General features: G+C 42.6%; 1 protein-coding gene across 50 annotated transcripts in view; it reads right to left on the reverse strand.

Moving 5' to 3' along the window:
* Nucleotides 1-13,759, reverse strand: part of ttn.2 (titin, tandem duplicate 2) — a 178,736-nt gene that overhangs the window by 66,709 nt on the left and 98,268 nt on the right. For all 50 annotated transcript variants that reach the window (XM_063213163.1, XM_063213153.1, XM_063213196.1 and 47 more), the window contains 31 exons: nucleotides 13,612-13,736; nucleotides 13,113-13,379; nucleotides 12,491-12,760; nucleotides 12,062-12,361; nucleotides 11,654-11,956; nucleotides 11,351-11,538; nucleotides 11,047-11,161; nucleotides 10,535-10,819; nucleotides 10,273-10,424; nucleotides 10,009-10,156; nucleotides 8,967-9,144; nucleotides 8,130-8,251; nucleotides 7,753-8,040; nucleotides 7,335-7,631; nucleotides 7,054-7,240; nucleotides 6,841-6,956; nucleotides 6,433-6,732; nucleotides 5,883-6,182; nucleotides 5,695-5,800; nucleotides 5,339-5,535; nucleotides 4,787-5,098; nucleotides 4,379-4,657; nucleotides 3,859-4,158; nucleotides 3,459-3,761; nucleotides 2,565-3,149; nucleotides 2,083-2,385; nucleotides 1,682-1,981; nucleotides 1,278-1,574; nucleotides 889-1,173; nucleotides 481-774; nucleotides 48-347 (listed from right to left, as the gene is read on the reverse strand). In XM_063213163.1, coding sequence (XP_063069233.1) covers nucleotides 48-347; nucleotides 481-774; nucleotides 889-1,173; nucleotides 1,278-1,574; nucleotides 1,682-1,981; nucleotides 2,083-2,385; nucleotides 2,565-3,149; nucleotides 3,459-3,761; nucleotides 3,859-4,158; nucleotides 4,379-4,657; nucleotides 4,787-5,098; nucleotides 5,339-5,535; nucleotides 5,695-5,800; nucleotides 5,883-6,182; nucleotides 6,433-6,732; nucleotides 6,841-6,956; nucleotides 7,054-7,240; nucleotides 7,335-7,631; nucleotides 7,753-8,040; nucleotides 8,130-8,251; nucleotides 8,967-9,144; nucleotides 10,009-10,156; nucleotides 10,273-10,424; nucleotides 10,535-10,819; nucleotides 11,047-11,161; nucleotides 11,351-11,538; nucleotides 11,654-11,956; nucleotides 12,062-12,361; nucleotides 12,491-12,760; nucleotides 13,113-13,379; nucleotides 13,612-13,736 — 7,802 coding nt within the window. The remainder of the gene's footprint in view (nucleotides 1-47; nucleotides 348-480; nucleotides 775-888; nucleotides 1,174-1,277; nucleotides 1,575-1,681; nucleotides 1,982-2,082; nucleotides 2,386-2,564; nucleotides 3,150-3,458; nucleotides 3,762-3,858; nucleotides 4,159-4,378; nucleotides 4,658-4,786; nucleotides 5,099-5,338; nucleotides 5,536-5,694; nucleotides 5,801-5,882; nucleotides 6,183-6,432; nucleotides 6,733-6,840; nucleotides 6,957-7,053; nucleotides 7,241-7,334; nucleotides 7,632-7,752; nucleotides 8,041-8,129; nucleotides 8,252-8,966; nucleotides 9,145-10,008; nucleotides 10,157-10,272; nucleotides 10,425-10,534; nucleotides 10,820-11,046; nucleotides 11,162-11,350; nucleotides 11,539-11,653; nucleotides 11,957-12,061; nucleotides 12,362-12,490; nucleotides 12,761-13,112; nucleotides 13,380-13,611; nucleotides 13,737-13,759) is intronic.

Consider the following 13,759-nt stretch of genomic DNA (forward strand, 5'->3'; position numbering starts at 1 on the left):
ATTAAGAAAGTATGTAATGTTTGTGTAAGTACTAAAATAACACATACCTTCATCATCCTGAATGACAACGGTCATCGTGATTGATGGCTCACTGGTACCAATTGCATTGACTGCTTTTGCACGGAATTCATACATGAACATCTCTTGCAGATCTGGCACAGTCATGAAGAGGTCTGTGCATAGGTCTTTATTCACAGCCACAAACGCTGTTTCATCTGTTCTCTTTTTCTCAATGATGTAGCCGATAATTGGGCTACCACCATCATTACGAGGTGGCCTCCAAGTGAGGCTGAGGGATGACTTCGTCCTCTCAGCGTAGTGGAACTTTTCAGGAGATGATGGTGGAGCTTGAAAGAAAGTAAGTGAGTTCAATGAATTTACAGAACAGTTGGAGCAAACTGAGTCAATGAAAATGGGCACAAATAAACCAACAATAATAAATTAGACCTCAAGGGGGACAGGCAAATCAATTCTCCTTACCAAGGGGATCCACAGCACGAATAGGTCCAAGGAGGACCTCAGGACCACAGCCATATTTATTCTTTGCCACAACACGGAATATGTATTCCGCTCCTTCCGTGATGCCCACAATTTCACATTTGGATGAAGGTGTCTCAATAGGCTGCCTCCAAATTGCGGACTTTGGTTCCTTTCTTTCAATAATGAAGCTTATGACATCACTGCCACCATCATCATCGGGATCGCCCCAATTCAGCATCATCAACTTCCTCGTCACAACCACAGGTTTCAAATCGGTAATTGGGCCAGGTACATCTGTAATAATTCATGACAATTGTAAATACTTTGTTTCTTTGAGAAGCAACTGAAGTTGAAGTAAATGTGTTTTGATAAGGAGACCTGTGAGGTTTAAGGAGGAAATTTACTCACCCATGACCTCTACCCTGGTATTTGCTGACTTAATAGCACTTGGATTGGCTGCAGTGATCTGGTATTTTCCATGGTCACTTCTCTGTACATTCTTAATGATGAGAGTGCTTAGTTGGCCCACACTTTCTATTTCCACACGATCCTTGTTAGGGTCCTTTTCCTCAATTGTCCATTTGATGCTTGGTGCTGGCCTACCCAACACGGTGCAAGGCACCCTCAGTGTCTCACCAGCTCTAATAATGACACCATTCTTCACAGAGAGGTCCAGGTCGAGAACTGGAGGCTCTGCAGAGACAGATATAGGGCATGTTTACTTTCCATTGATACTCACCTCTATGTTGTACAGTGTTGTACAATATCAGAAAAGGTTTCCTTCAAAAATAAGTTACCTGCAGGATTTCTCACAATGACAGCACTTGTTAAACCTGGTGTTCCTTCTCCAGCTGAATTTATTGCCATCACACGAACTATATATTTAGCTCCCTCTCTGACTCCAAACACCTCGAAGTTGTGCTGTTTCCATGGTCTCTCTGTGTTACGAGACCAGTCCTTTGTGCCAGCCACCACCTTGTCAACATGGTATCCCTGGATTTCTCCTCCCCCATTGTCCACTGGTGGATCCCACTCAACCTCAATAGAGTGGTCAGTAGTGTCCACTATTCTTACAATTGGTGGTCCAGGTGGCACTGTAGAGAAAAACAGACATCACTTGCAAGACCACTACACATTTTGAAAAGTTCTAATAATTTGTTTGCTTTTAAATCTATTTCAGCCAATGCAAACATGGACTTACTAATAGGTCTTTGTGCCGTTCTGGGCTCTGATGGAGGGCTGAACTTTCCAGGTCCTGCCACATTCTCAGCAGCAACCCTGAAAAGATATGTCAGGCCTTCAATGAGACCTTGAACGTCCATTTCAAGATCTGGGATCAAGTTACGGTTGACCCTTGTCCAGCGAGTGCTGTTGATCTCTCTCTTCTCCAGCCAGTATCCCTGGATTTCACTGCCATTATCATTAGGTGCTTCCCAGCTGACAACCATACTGTTAGCTGTGACATCATCGACGGTTGGCTTCTCAGGTGCATCTGGTAGCTCTGCAATAGAAATAAAAATTAAAAGAGTGCCACATGTGCTACATTGCATTTATATTCCTCAAACAAACTGGTATGCCTAGGCAAATATATAGTGTCATTACCGAAAGGATTCCTTGCAATCATAGGCTTGGAAATGGCTGGTCTTCCAGCGCCAAACTTGTTCTCAGCAGTGACACGGAAAATGTACTCTTTGCCTTCCAACAGTTTTGGCACTAGATATTTGCACCCTCTCAAAGTTGATGTGACAGTTGTCCATCCAATTTCAGCCTTAGAGTTGTCTTTCCTCTCCAGGGTGTAGTTCAGGATTTCACTGCCACCATCATCCAGGGGTGGATCCCATTTGCAGATGACAGAGTTCTTTCTGACCTCTTCAAATCTGAAGTTAACAACTGGTCCAGGTGTGTCTGCATATTATAGGATAAAATTGTAAAAATATCAGTTTGAAATAAACAAGTTTCAAATTTAAAGTTTCAAAAATGACGACCATAGATGTCATTTGCAAGCTACTTGTTACAATATGAGCAATGAAGAGATGCAACAATGAAATTGAATTGATAGAAATCAAAGCTTAATCATGTCTTACCAAGCACATTAACCTCGCAAGTTGCAGTGCAAATGCCATGATCATTCTCCACCCTGACAGAGAAGATGCCATAGTCAGCTCTAATTGAGTCTGCAATGATGAGCCTGGAATCACCCCTCCTTGAGTTGTCAATGATGAGACGTTCCTGAAGAGGTGCATGCTCCGGTTCTTCGTATTCTGGCTCCTCTGGGGCCTTCTCATCTTTCTTTGCCTCTTTGTCTTTGGCCTCGCCTTCCTTGTCTTTCGCTTCCTTGTCTTTGGCTTCCTTGTCCTTGGCATCCTTGTCCTTCTTGTCCTTGGCATCCTTGTCCTTATCCTCTGGCTTTTTCTCTGGGCCCTCCTTGGCCTCTTTGGCTTCCTTGGCCTCTTTGGCTTCCTTGGTCTCCTTGGGTTCTTCCTTCTTCTTGGCAACAGGCTTTTCTGGACGTTTCTTGGGGGTCTCGGGCCTAATGACCAGATCGTTCCTAAACCAGGTTATTTGTGGGTATGGGGCACCAGAGATGCAAGCGTTAAGCTTGATCTCATAGCCTCTCTTGACCATCAGGCCAGACTGAAGACTGCCACTGAGGAAGACCTTTGGTGATTCTAAAGAAAGAATTAACACAAAATACAATTTGTATTTATGTAAAATGTGGATTAACAATACGGTAACAACTTCATAGTAACTCATCTCGAAAAGCTGAGGTGTACACAGGGTAATATAATACTATGTTAAAATGTTTAAATAAAAAAGTAATGTCAATTAATATTACTTAGTCACTATTATAAGAAATAAGTGCTTCATACATAACACTTGGTTAATAAATCCCTGACAATAATGTCAGCTTGAGTGTCCATTGACATGGGATAAAAGCATCTCAATGCAATGTAATGTGATGATGTGGTAACACATACCGACAGAATCACAAGCTTTCACTGGTGGAGTGGCACGTGATGGATCACTGAGTCCAGCAGCATTCTCAGCCGTCACACGGAATTGATACTGCTTTCCTTCCTTCAGACCCTTCACAGTGTAGCACAGCACAGGGACAAGGAAGTCATTGCACCTCTCCCACTTCTCGGAACCTTTCACCATCTTTTCCAGGATGTAACCCATGATCTTACAGCCACCATCGTACATGGGAGGCTTCCATGTCAGAGTAACAGTGCTGGCGGTTGGATTGACAGTTTCCACATCAAGAGGAGGATCTGGGCGCTCTGTGATATGTTAAAAATAAAGCATTGTTAATTCTATGGATCAAACAATGAATGGTAACAATGAAATGGTAACAAATGCATTATAGTTTTTACTTACGCTTCTGATCCTCAGCAATGACAGGGTTTTTCAGCTCAAGGAACTCTCCACCGCCAATCTTGTTCACAGCCCTGACACGGAAATAGTACTCTGCATTGGGGACCAAGTCCTTCACTGGCCAGCTGACTTTGTTTTCACCGGACATGACATTCACATATGTTCTCCTACCAGCCTCTCTGCGCTGGAGGACGTAATGAGTGATAGGGCTGCCTCCATCATAGTCAGGAGGATCCCAGGAGATCTTGCAGGAGCCTTTAGTGATCTCACTGGCCACAATCTCTTTGCAAGGACCAGGCAGTCCTATTGTCAGAAGACAAATTGTCGTTAATTATTTCACATCCAGTGTAAAGTGACTGTAAAAGGTGCTACAGAAACAAATATATAATTATTATTGTTTGTTGCTATTGTGTTGTTATTATCATCAAGTATATACAAAAGGCAGGTATTTTGTAGAGCATGCAGTAGAAATACAAAACTACCAATTAAAAGCCAAAGGCCAAAAGTGCAACAAAATTCTCACCAATGATTTTAATGTTGATAGTTCCACTTGCAGAGCCGAAGCAGTTCTCAAGAGTGATCTTGTACTGCCCAGCATCGGCATGAAGGCTGCTTGGAATCTCCAAGTGGCAGGTTGTGTATTCAGCCCTGAAGAAGGTCCTGTCGTCAGCCTGCATTTCATTTCCGTCTTTGTGCCATGTCACCTTTGGTGATGGCACTGCTTTGAAATGAATGGGAATATGTATCTTCTCGCCTTCCACAATAATCATCTCCTGACTTGGCACCTCCAATGTTGGCTTGGCTGCAAAGAAGAGGTATCAATTCATCAGAACAACAGAAAAAACAGTCACAGTGCAAACTGTGGGCATAGCATGAATATACTGAGCATACAAAAACAATTGAAATAAAATACTAAGGAAGGTAGGCTTACCATCTGCATCTTTGGCATAAACTTTTTCTGAAATGTCTGAGGGCTCGCTGACCCCAACGGAGTTCACGGCACGCACTCTTACAATGTATGCCTTCTCGGGAATAATGCCCTCCTCCTCTCCTGCTGTAAACTTCAGCTCCTTGACCTGGCGGGAGTTCACCCTCATCCACTTCTCAGTTCCGGCTTCGCAAAGCTCAATGTGATATCCTGTGACTGGGCATCCTCCATGTCTCTCTGGAGGTTTCCAGATGAAGGAGATGTGGTCTCTGGTGGCCTGTGTAATTTGCAGCTCCAGAGGAGGAGAGGGTGGGCCTGGGGATAAAGTAATAATAATAAATGTAATAATATATAAATAATAATATAATGAAAATAAATAATAATATAATAATAAAATAAATGAATAACAATTAATAACAATTATAATAATTATTATAATTACAATAATAAAATAATGCTTGGATATATGCCTTGTTGATTTCTGCATTGCATGTACTTGCATAATGTTAAACATGTACTGTGTGTAGAATATTACAAATAAAATAAAAAAAACACCTGTTGGGTCTTCAATGGTCAGGATCTCAGTTGGTTCACTTGGGTGACCAACACCAGCCTCATTCTCAGCGCAGACCTGGAACTGAACCTCAGTTCCCTCAATAACATCTGTAACTCTGTACTTGCAGTCAGGGCCAGATGTCTTTCCTGCCTTCATCCAGCGTGTCCCAAGCTTCTCTTTCTTCTCAATCTGGTATCTGAAAGGACATTGATATAGTGAACAACAAATATCCAAACACCTTGACAGAGGAACTGTATTTGGTAAACAATATATGCAATGTGGATCAATAAAATAACTGCTATGCTTTCAGAAATACTAGGTAGTATTACTAAAGTTTTAATTAAGTCATTATTACCTTGTAACTGGTCTACCACCATCGTTCTTGGGGGCTTCCCATGTTAAGTCAACATAACGCTTGGAGATATCAGTAACAGCCAAAGCATAAGGAGGTCCAGGAGTAGCTGGAAGAACAAAAAGAGAAAATATTAGGATAAAATATACACAAATGCTTATGGACTATGTGAAAAAAGATCAGCAACTTACTGAAGGTATCCTTGGCCAGAACTGAGTCTGCAAGTTCACAGTATCCACTGAGTCCGACTGAATTCTCAGCTGCCACACGGAAAACGTAGAGGGCGCCATCGCTCAGAGGTGTGACAGTGTACTTGCACTCCTTAATTGTAGTGTCCACAGCCTGCCAGCCTTTACGCCTGGCGTCTCTCTTCTCAACAACGTAGTTGGTGATTGGTGAGCCACCATCCCTCTCTGGAACTGTCCATTTCAGCTCAGCACTCTTTCTGCTGACATTACCCACCTGAAGCCATCTTGGAGGTGATGGTGGGTCTAAAAGCACAAAATGACAATAAGTACATGTACTCTACGTACTACAAACTACAACATGTCTTTGAAATCTTTAAATATATTGACACGCTTCTTACTGCATGTAAACAATGTATACCGTTTACACAGCTTGCATAAACTGTGGTATATACATATTGTATGTACAGCACATTACGTAGAAACAGCATATTAGAATAGCATTTACATAAAACATACAGTACTTCTATCAAAGTTAATAGCCTTTTGCACTCACTGAGTCTCTCTTTGCAAAGAACGGGATCACTTGGTTCACTAGGGTCGCTTTCCCCTGCGGCATTGACAGCTCTGACACGGAACGAGTACTCCTGCTTCTCCATCAGTCCCTTCAGGAAGTGCTCCAAAATGTTGATGCCATCAGCAACACGCACCCACTCTTCAGTTCCACTCTTCAGCAGCTCAATGATGTAGGACTCAATCTTGGCACCGCCATCGTGCTCAGGCTTGGTCCACTGAAGGAAGGCAGATGTCTTGGCAACATCCCTGATGGTAGGCTTACCTGGAGCCCATGGTGGATCTGAAAACGAAAAGGACAAAAAAAATCAAACAGTTAAATGTCAAAGTTTAAATTACTGAACGTGTATCCTTTGTTCATTTTAAATAGGTTTTGATTTATATACTCTACCAATTGGATCCTTGATGAGGAGCTGGTCTGTTTCTTTGCTTGGTTTGCCAGGTCCGGCAAGATTTTCAGCCAAGACACGGAACTTGTACTTCTTTCTTGTGGGCAATCCCTTTACCCTGTTTTTCATAGACATTACAATACATTAACTACTGTATCATGTACAGGAAATACATTTTCAAAGATGACTGAAGTAAAGATTCTCAAAAGTTGTACCTAAATGTGGTGTCAACGATGGGAAGCTTGTTGCATCTAATCCATTTGTCAGCATCGGGCTCAAACCTCTCCACCCAGTAGCCAGTGATGGGGCTGCCACCATCCTCGTCAGGCTCGTACCATGTCAGAGTCACGGCATCTCTTGCAATATCAGAGGGCTCGAGCTTGTAGGGGGCACCAGGCGTGTCTAACAAAAGATAACACAGAGAACTCTGTCACCTGGGATCACAGTTGTTTTGCTTTAGGGACCATGGGAAAGTGTATTTAAGATGTGTACATACCGAAAGCATATCTGGCGATAATCGGAGCGTGCTCTGCTGCAGGGCCAACACCGAACTGATTCTCAGCATACACCCTGAAGATGTAATTCTTGAAGGCAACCAGGTTGGTGGCCCTGTATGTGGTCTGCTTGACGGTGGAAGATAGCTTGTGCCAGACTTCGCTCTCAGCCACTTTCCTTTCCACAATGTAATTGGTCACCTTGGAGCCACCATCATCGCGAGGAGGGTTCCAGGCCAGGAAGCAAGACGTGTTTGTGATCTCTGAAATGTCGAAGGCAGCTGGGGAGCCGGGCTTGTCTGGAAAACAAAACAACGAGACATTTTTATTTTAATGTAATAGATTATGAAGTGACAATAACCATCCTAAAAAAAATTGACTTCAATTAAATTCCTAAGGAGAATCAAACATGTCTCAAACCTAGAATGTTGACGTCAACAGTGGCAGTTGCACGGCCACTGCTATTCATAGCTTCAATAATGTAAGTAGCTGTGTCATCCCTTTGCGTCTTAGCAACGGACAACACAGAGTGTCCTGGTTTGGTGTCAATGGTCACCCGGTCATCAGCTTTCAGAACCAGGTCAGCCTTGGTCCATTTGACCTTAGGCTCTGGCTTGCCAGTGATATCAGCGGGAAGGTCAATCTTTGTTCCAGCCTTGGCAGTCAGCCCAGCAAGCAGTTTAGCGTCCAGGATAATCTCTGGGGCCTCTGTATACAAAAGACATAACTTTTATAAGACTCAGAAGTCATACATTACATTATGTACAGCATTTAACATTTTTTGGGTGTTAGCTTACCTTTGGGATCTACTGCCAAGATTTCATCAGTTGGTTTGCAAGGATTACCAGAGCCCAGCCTATTCAGTGCTCTCACACGGTAAGCATACCATTTGCCTTCAGTCAGTCCAGTCACTTGGTACCTGAAAATTATTGGAAATGTTTACTAAAAACAAAGGCAAAATAGAAATCCCTGTGGATACAAAAGCTGTATGCATTTTTGTATTGATATTGGGGATGCAAACGATTAATCGATTAATCGACTTTAATCGATCAATGCATTAATCGATTAAAAAACCATTAATCGCAATTAATCGACAATTCAACTGACAAGAGATCCAGGTGAAATGGGCCTGTGAAGAGTGTGTGTGAAGACGGGCGTGAATAGTGGGAATATTTAAATCACCTTTGGATTAAAGAATTGAAATAGAATTAATTCAAATGTGGTATTTTATCTCAATTTTAGTTACATTTTTAGATTTAGTGGGTTTTTTTTCGAGAAACATTGAGATTTCGGGGGGAAAACGCAGCTTTTTAATCGTAAGTTGATCGATAAGGCTATCGACTAATGATTAATGAATTAATCGATAATTTGCATCCCTAATTGGTATATGTGACACATAGACAAACACACACACACAAACACACCACACACACACACACACACACACACACACACACAAACACACCACACACACACACACACACACACACACACATTTCTCCACTGTCAAAACTACAAGAAAGCGGCATCTTCAACAGAGCTTCTGCAGCTTGTTCCTTGCACCTCCCCACTTGGACATGCTTATAATAGCATCTACTGCATGTAACTCAATACACAGGAACCATTCCACTTACTTCAGCTCGGGAATAATGTCGCTGCATGGCTCCCACTTGTCTGATCCACGCTGGCACTTGTCGACCATGTAGCCTTTAATGCTTGCGCCGCCATCGTACTTGGGAGGTTCCCAGGTCAGGAAGATGCTTCTGGCAGACTTGTCCCTCCATTTCAGGTTCTCAGGAGGATCAGGAACAGCTAAGGTAAAAAAAAAAATACTGTTAACATCTAGTTATTACTTTGCATTGCATTACATTACGTCACACTTATACGGTACTTTTATCCAAAGCAACATGCAATTATATGCAGGGTTTTGGTTACACTCTGGGGCTTCCTCTGGAGCATCTCGGCCTTGGATTGTGTTGGGGAGTGAAAGTGTGGGATTTTAAACAGTAAACCTCTGATCTAAAGCCCAACTCTTAACCATGAGGTCACAGCTGTCCCATAGTTATTGTACTAGTAAGTCAGTGAAGATAACCAGTTATCTGCACTTCACTTAAGTTTGGAATGCACTTTGGTCTACACTGTACATACAGTAGCTTTGAATAAGGCCAAACTGTAACTTATTGCAATGTACAGTATTGTCTATACATTTATTTCACTGATTTTTTTCCAACCTCAAATTGTTTTTTTCGTTATATGCATTTATTTTAGAGAGCAATGGCAGTGGCAATGGGCGAATAAGATGGATTGTTAGGGGGGGAAAGTATGATGTGACCTTTGACCTGTAGTGCATGTTATAGTATAAGAGCTTTGTTGTAAAATATCCATTTTGGAACACTTTGGGAAATTGACATTTTTTTTATTGGGCATTACATTGCATTGCATTGCATTGCAAAATGCATTTTATATAGGTTTAAAAAGTATGTTCTCAAAGTATTTGAATGGCAAGAATTCACACATACGTAGATGATAGGATGTCTGAACAGTCATTTCCAATAACAAAATGCAAAAGTCAAAAATGGTAGATAAGTTGTTTTGCAATGAAACTCTTCATACACTACCGATATATGAGTAAAGATGACCAGTTATCATACCGGTTATCAAAATCAAAATACGTACTCGCTGGTGAAGAGACATTGATTGGATCATCAATGTATGCTGGCTCTCCAGGACCACACTTGTTGCAGGCAATCACTCTGAAGTAATATTCCTTTCCTTCAAGCACATCAGTGACTGTGAACTCCTGGTCTTGGATACCGCTGCTCACCTAATTGGTCGAAATAGACACATTTTTGTTTACAGTTACTTGCACACTGGTGACATTATAAAATATACTTAAAGGTGCGGTCTTCTCCGTCAAAGAACATTCGACTTCATTCATACCTTAACCCAGGTCTTCCTGGAGGCTTCACGCTTCTCAACCTGGTAGCCTGTCACTGGGCTTCCTCCATCATGTTCTGGGGCTTCCCACATAAGGTGCACGTGTCTCCTGGTGACCTCTGCCACCTTGAAGTCCTTGGGTGCACTTGGAGATGCTTGGAATAAGGAAAACATCGTAGTGATTAAAGTAAATCGCCTTTTCAGTTTTGTTGATCAAGTCAATGAATGTTCAGTAAATGTGCCTCTCTAAAAGTGTGAGACTTACCAATGACATTAACGTCGATTTCTCCTGACACAGAGGTGACTTCATTCTCCAGAGTCAAAGTGTATGTTCCTTTGTCGGGACGAACGCTTGGCCTGATCAGCAGTTCGGTGAAGGTAGCCTTGGTAACCATGGTCACACGGTCATCCTGAGTGAGCTCCTTCTCGGCCAACTGCCATTTTGCTTTGGGGATAGGGTATCCAGTGATGGGCACACGGATCTTCAGAGGGTGGGGCACCATGACCTCCAAGCCATCTCTGAAGGCGCTCAAGTCCAGTGTGGGAGCAACTAAAATAAGAGATTGCGGCAACAGCAAGTCTTAAAAATTTTACTGTATTAAGAAAATAGGGCAAGGCAAGATTATGTGTATAGACAATTTCATACACAGAGGCAGTTCATTTTACTGAAAAAAAATAACAGCATAAGAATACAATGGGTTCAATTATTCAAATCATAAATTAAAGGGTAGCTATAGAGGACAAAGAGGTTTATGCCATATACATCTGAAAACTTACAGTGTGGGTCATCTGCCAGAATTGGTCCAATCACATTGGATGCGTCAGATACACCAGCAGCATTCTCAGCAAATACCCTGTATTTGTATTGCTTCCTAAACTTCAGGCCAGACATCTGAAAAGACCAGAAAACAAATAGTGGTTTGCTAACTTGCTGACTACAGTCATGGAATGGGTTGTGCAACAATATGTTAGCATTCATAATGCTAGCAAAACAGTAATGCAATAAGCAAAAAAAAAATCTTACATTACTAATAACAAAAAGTAGTTCACCCTATTATACAATGTGTAATTGTTAAGTCACCTTGTAAATAAGGTCAGGGCAAAGTCTTGCATTGCATCTCAGCCACTTTTCAGAGCCATTCTCACTCCTCTCAATGATGTATCCGGTGATCATGCTGCCACCATTTCGCAGGGGTGTCTCCCATGTGAGCTGAACAGCATCCCTGGTCTGGTCGGAGTGGCTCAGATTAACTGGTGGGCTTGGCCTCTCTGTAAAAGAAAGTAACATTACACATTAACATGGAGTGAGGTGTTTTGTTCTCACTATTTGAGCAATGCATAGGAAATTTTGGTCAAATGCTGTTGTAAGAACACATTCACAAACCAATAGGATCCATGATCTTGACAGGGTTTGTTGCAGCGCTTGGCCTGCTAGTTCCAGCCTTGTTCTCGGCTCTGATGCGGAAGATGTACTCTTTGTTCTCAATGACGTCGTTGACGACCGCAGTGCGATCCTGAGCTTTGGTCACCATGACGGCAGACCATGACACTGCAGTGCGGTCACGGAGCTCAATGATGTAAGCGGTGATCTCAGAACCGCCGTCGGACACAGGAGGCTCCCATGTGAGGGTGGCACTGAACTTGGTGACTTTAGCCACCTGTACATTCTGTGGGGGCTCAGGGATATCTGGAGACGCATACAAACCCGCAATTAATTTCGTAGTAGTTTGATTAGTAACATTATTGATAAAGGCATAAGAAATGAAATATGCAAATAAAAACTAAATATTACCAAATTTGTTCTTGGCTTGAACTGCCTTGTCAGTTTCAACAGTTGGCCCACTTCCCAGTCTGTTGAAGGCACACACCCGGAAGAAATACTTGGATTCCTTCTGCAGGCCTGTTACTGTGTACTCAGTGGTGTCAGCACGGTCAGTTGCCAGAGTCCATGTCTTGCGCTTCGTATCGCGTCTCTCCACGACGTAGCCCATGATCTTGCTGCCGCCATCGCTCTCTGGCTCCTCCCATACAAGGCTGACCTCACCATCAGCAGTGTCAGCCACTTGCAAGTGCTTCACAGGGCCGGGGATATCTAATTTAAACAAAATTATACATGGTGTATTTGTCATATAAGCCTACTACACAGATTAAATAACTTACATTAAAAACAATTAAACTGCCATTTAAACTTAAATGTTTTAAAGTTAATACTGATAATTACCGATAACAGTCAGGTTGATGTAGGCCTCTCCTTCTCCGTGCTTGTTCTTAATGGTCACCTTGTATCTGCCCTGATCGGACTTCTTTGGATCCTTGAACCTGTATTCGGTCTTGTCAGGCATTGTGTGAATGTTATCCCTTGGCAGGCTGGTGCCCTCACAGAACCACTCAGTCTCAGCCTTTGGGTAGGCACTGAATGGAACACCCATGACGAATGGCTTTCCAGCATCTGTCACAAGGTCCTGGTCCAATGTCTTAATCTTAGGCTCAGCTACAACCAGGTAGAATGAGGAGAGAGAGGTATTGGAATGGTGGAGTCATGATGTGAAAATTTGGGAAAAATTGGTCAATGTGATCGACATGGACATGTTTGTTCAGCGGTAACACTGCTTGAATGACCATCAATCAGAGACAAGGCCTCATGCAAATCATCCTGTATTCTTAGTAAAAACCGGTCAAATCTTTTGGTGGTAAACTCTTATAGAGTCTTATAGAGCTGATAGAGTGAAAAACATACAGTAGGCACTCCATACCAAGATGGCGGTGTCTGAGCATGGCCATATCAAAAGGCTGAATGTAGCATCTAGTTTTCTATATCTATGGTCTCGGACATTCTGACTTACCCGCAAGCTCCAGCTTGGCTCTGGCGTCCTTGTCCTTAGCAATTACTCTGTACTCTCCTTGGTCACGTGGTCTGATCTCACAGACCTGGAGTCTGTGGATTTTGCCCTCGCTCACCATCTGGTATTTGTCACCCTGTACAATTGTCATGTTATTCCTCAGCCATTTAACCTCCACTCTGTCTTTGTTCAGTTCAACCTCATAGAGGACGTCTGAGCCGGGAGGCTCGTGCACATCCTGAGGTGGTCTGATGATCTCCACAGGGGTCTCTGTAAAGGTAAATAACAAGGAGAAATGAGCAACCATAGAGTATCTGTACAGTAGGAAATACTGATTTCGCACCATATTTTCTTGACTGCAGGATGACTACTTGCAAGGCTCTGATGTGTCCTTGCAAGATCAGTTTCTTGACTTGCTCCTTGCAAGGTCCAGCTCAAAACACTTCGAAAGTGTCATGTTATGTGAATTGCATGTGCGGAATGAAATGATTTCATATCTTACCCTCAACGAAGAGTCTTGCCCTGGATTTTCTGTCACCCGCTCCACAGGCGTATTCACATTCATCATCTGGTCGGCATTCTTTGATATGAAGGCGGCAAAACTTGCCATCTCTCTCCATTTTATATCTTGAAAAGATATTAAAAAAATG

The sequence above is a fragment of the Engraulis encrasicolus genome, chromosome 13 (assembly GCF_034702125.1).
Source record: "Engraulis encrasicolus isolate BLACKSEA-1 chromosome 13, IST_EnEncr_1.0, whole genome shotgun sequence".
Lineage (NCBI taxonomy): Eukaryota > Metazoa > Chordata > Actinopteri > Clupeiformes > Engraulidae > Engraulis > Engraulis encrasicolus.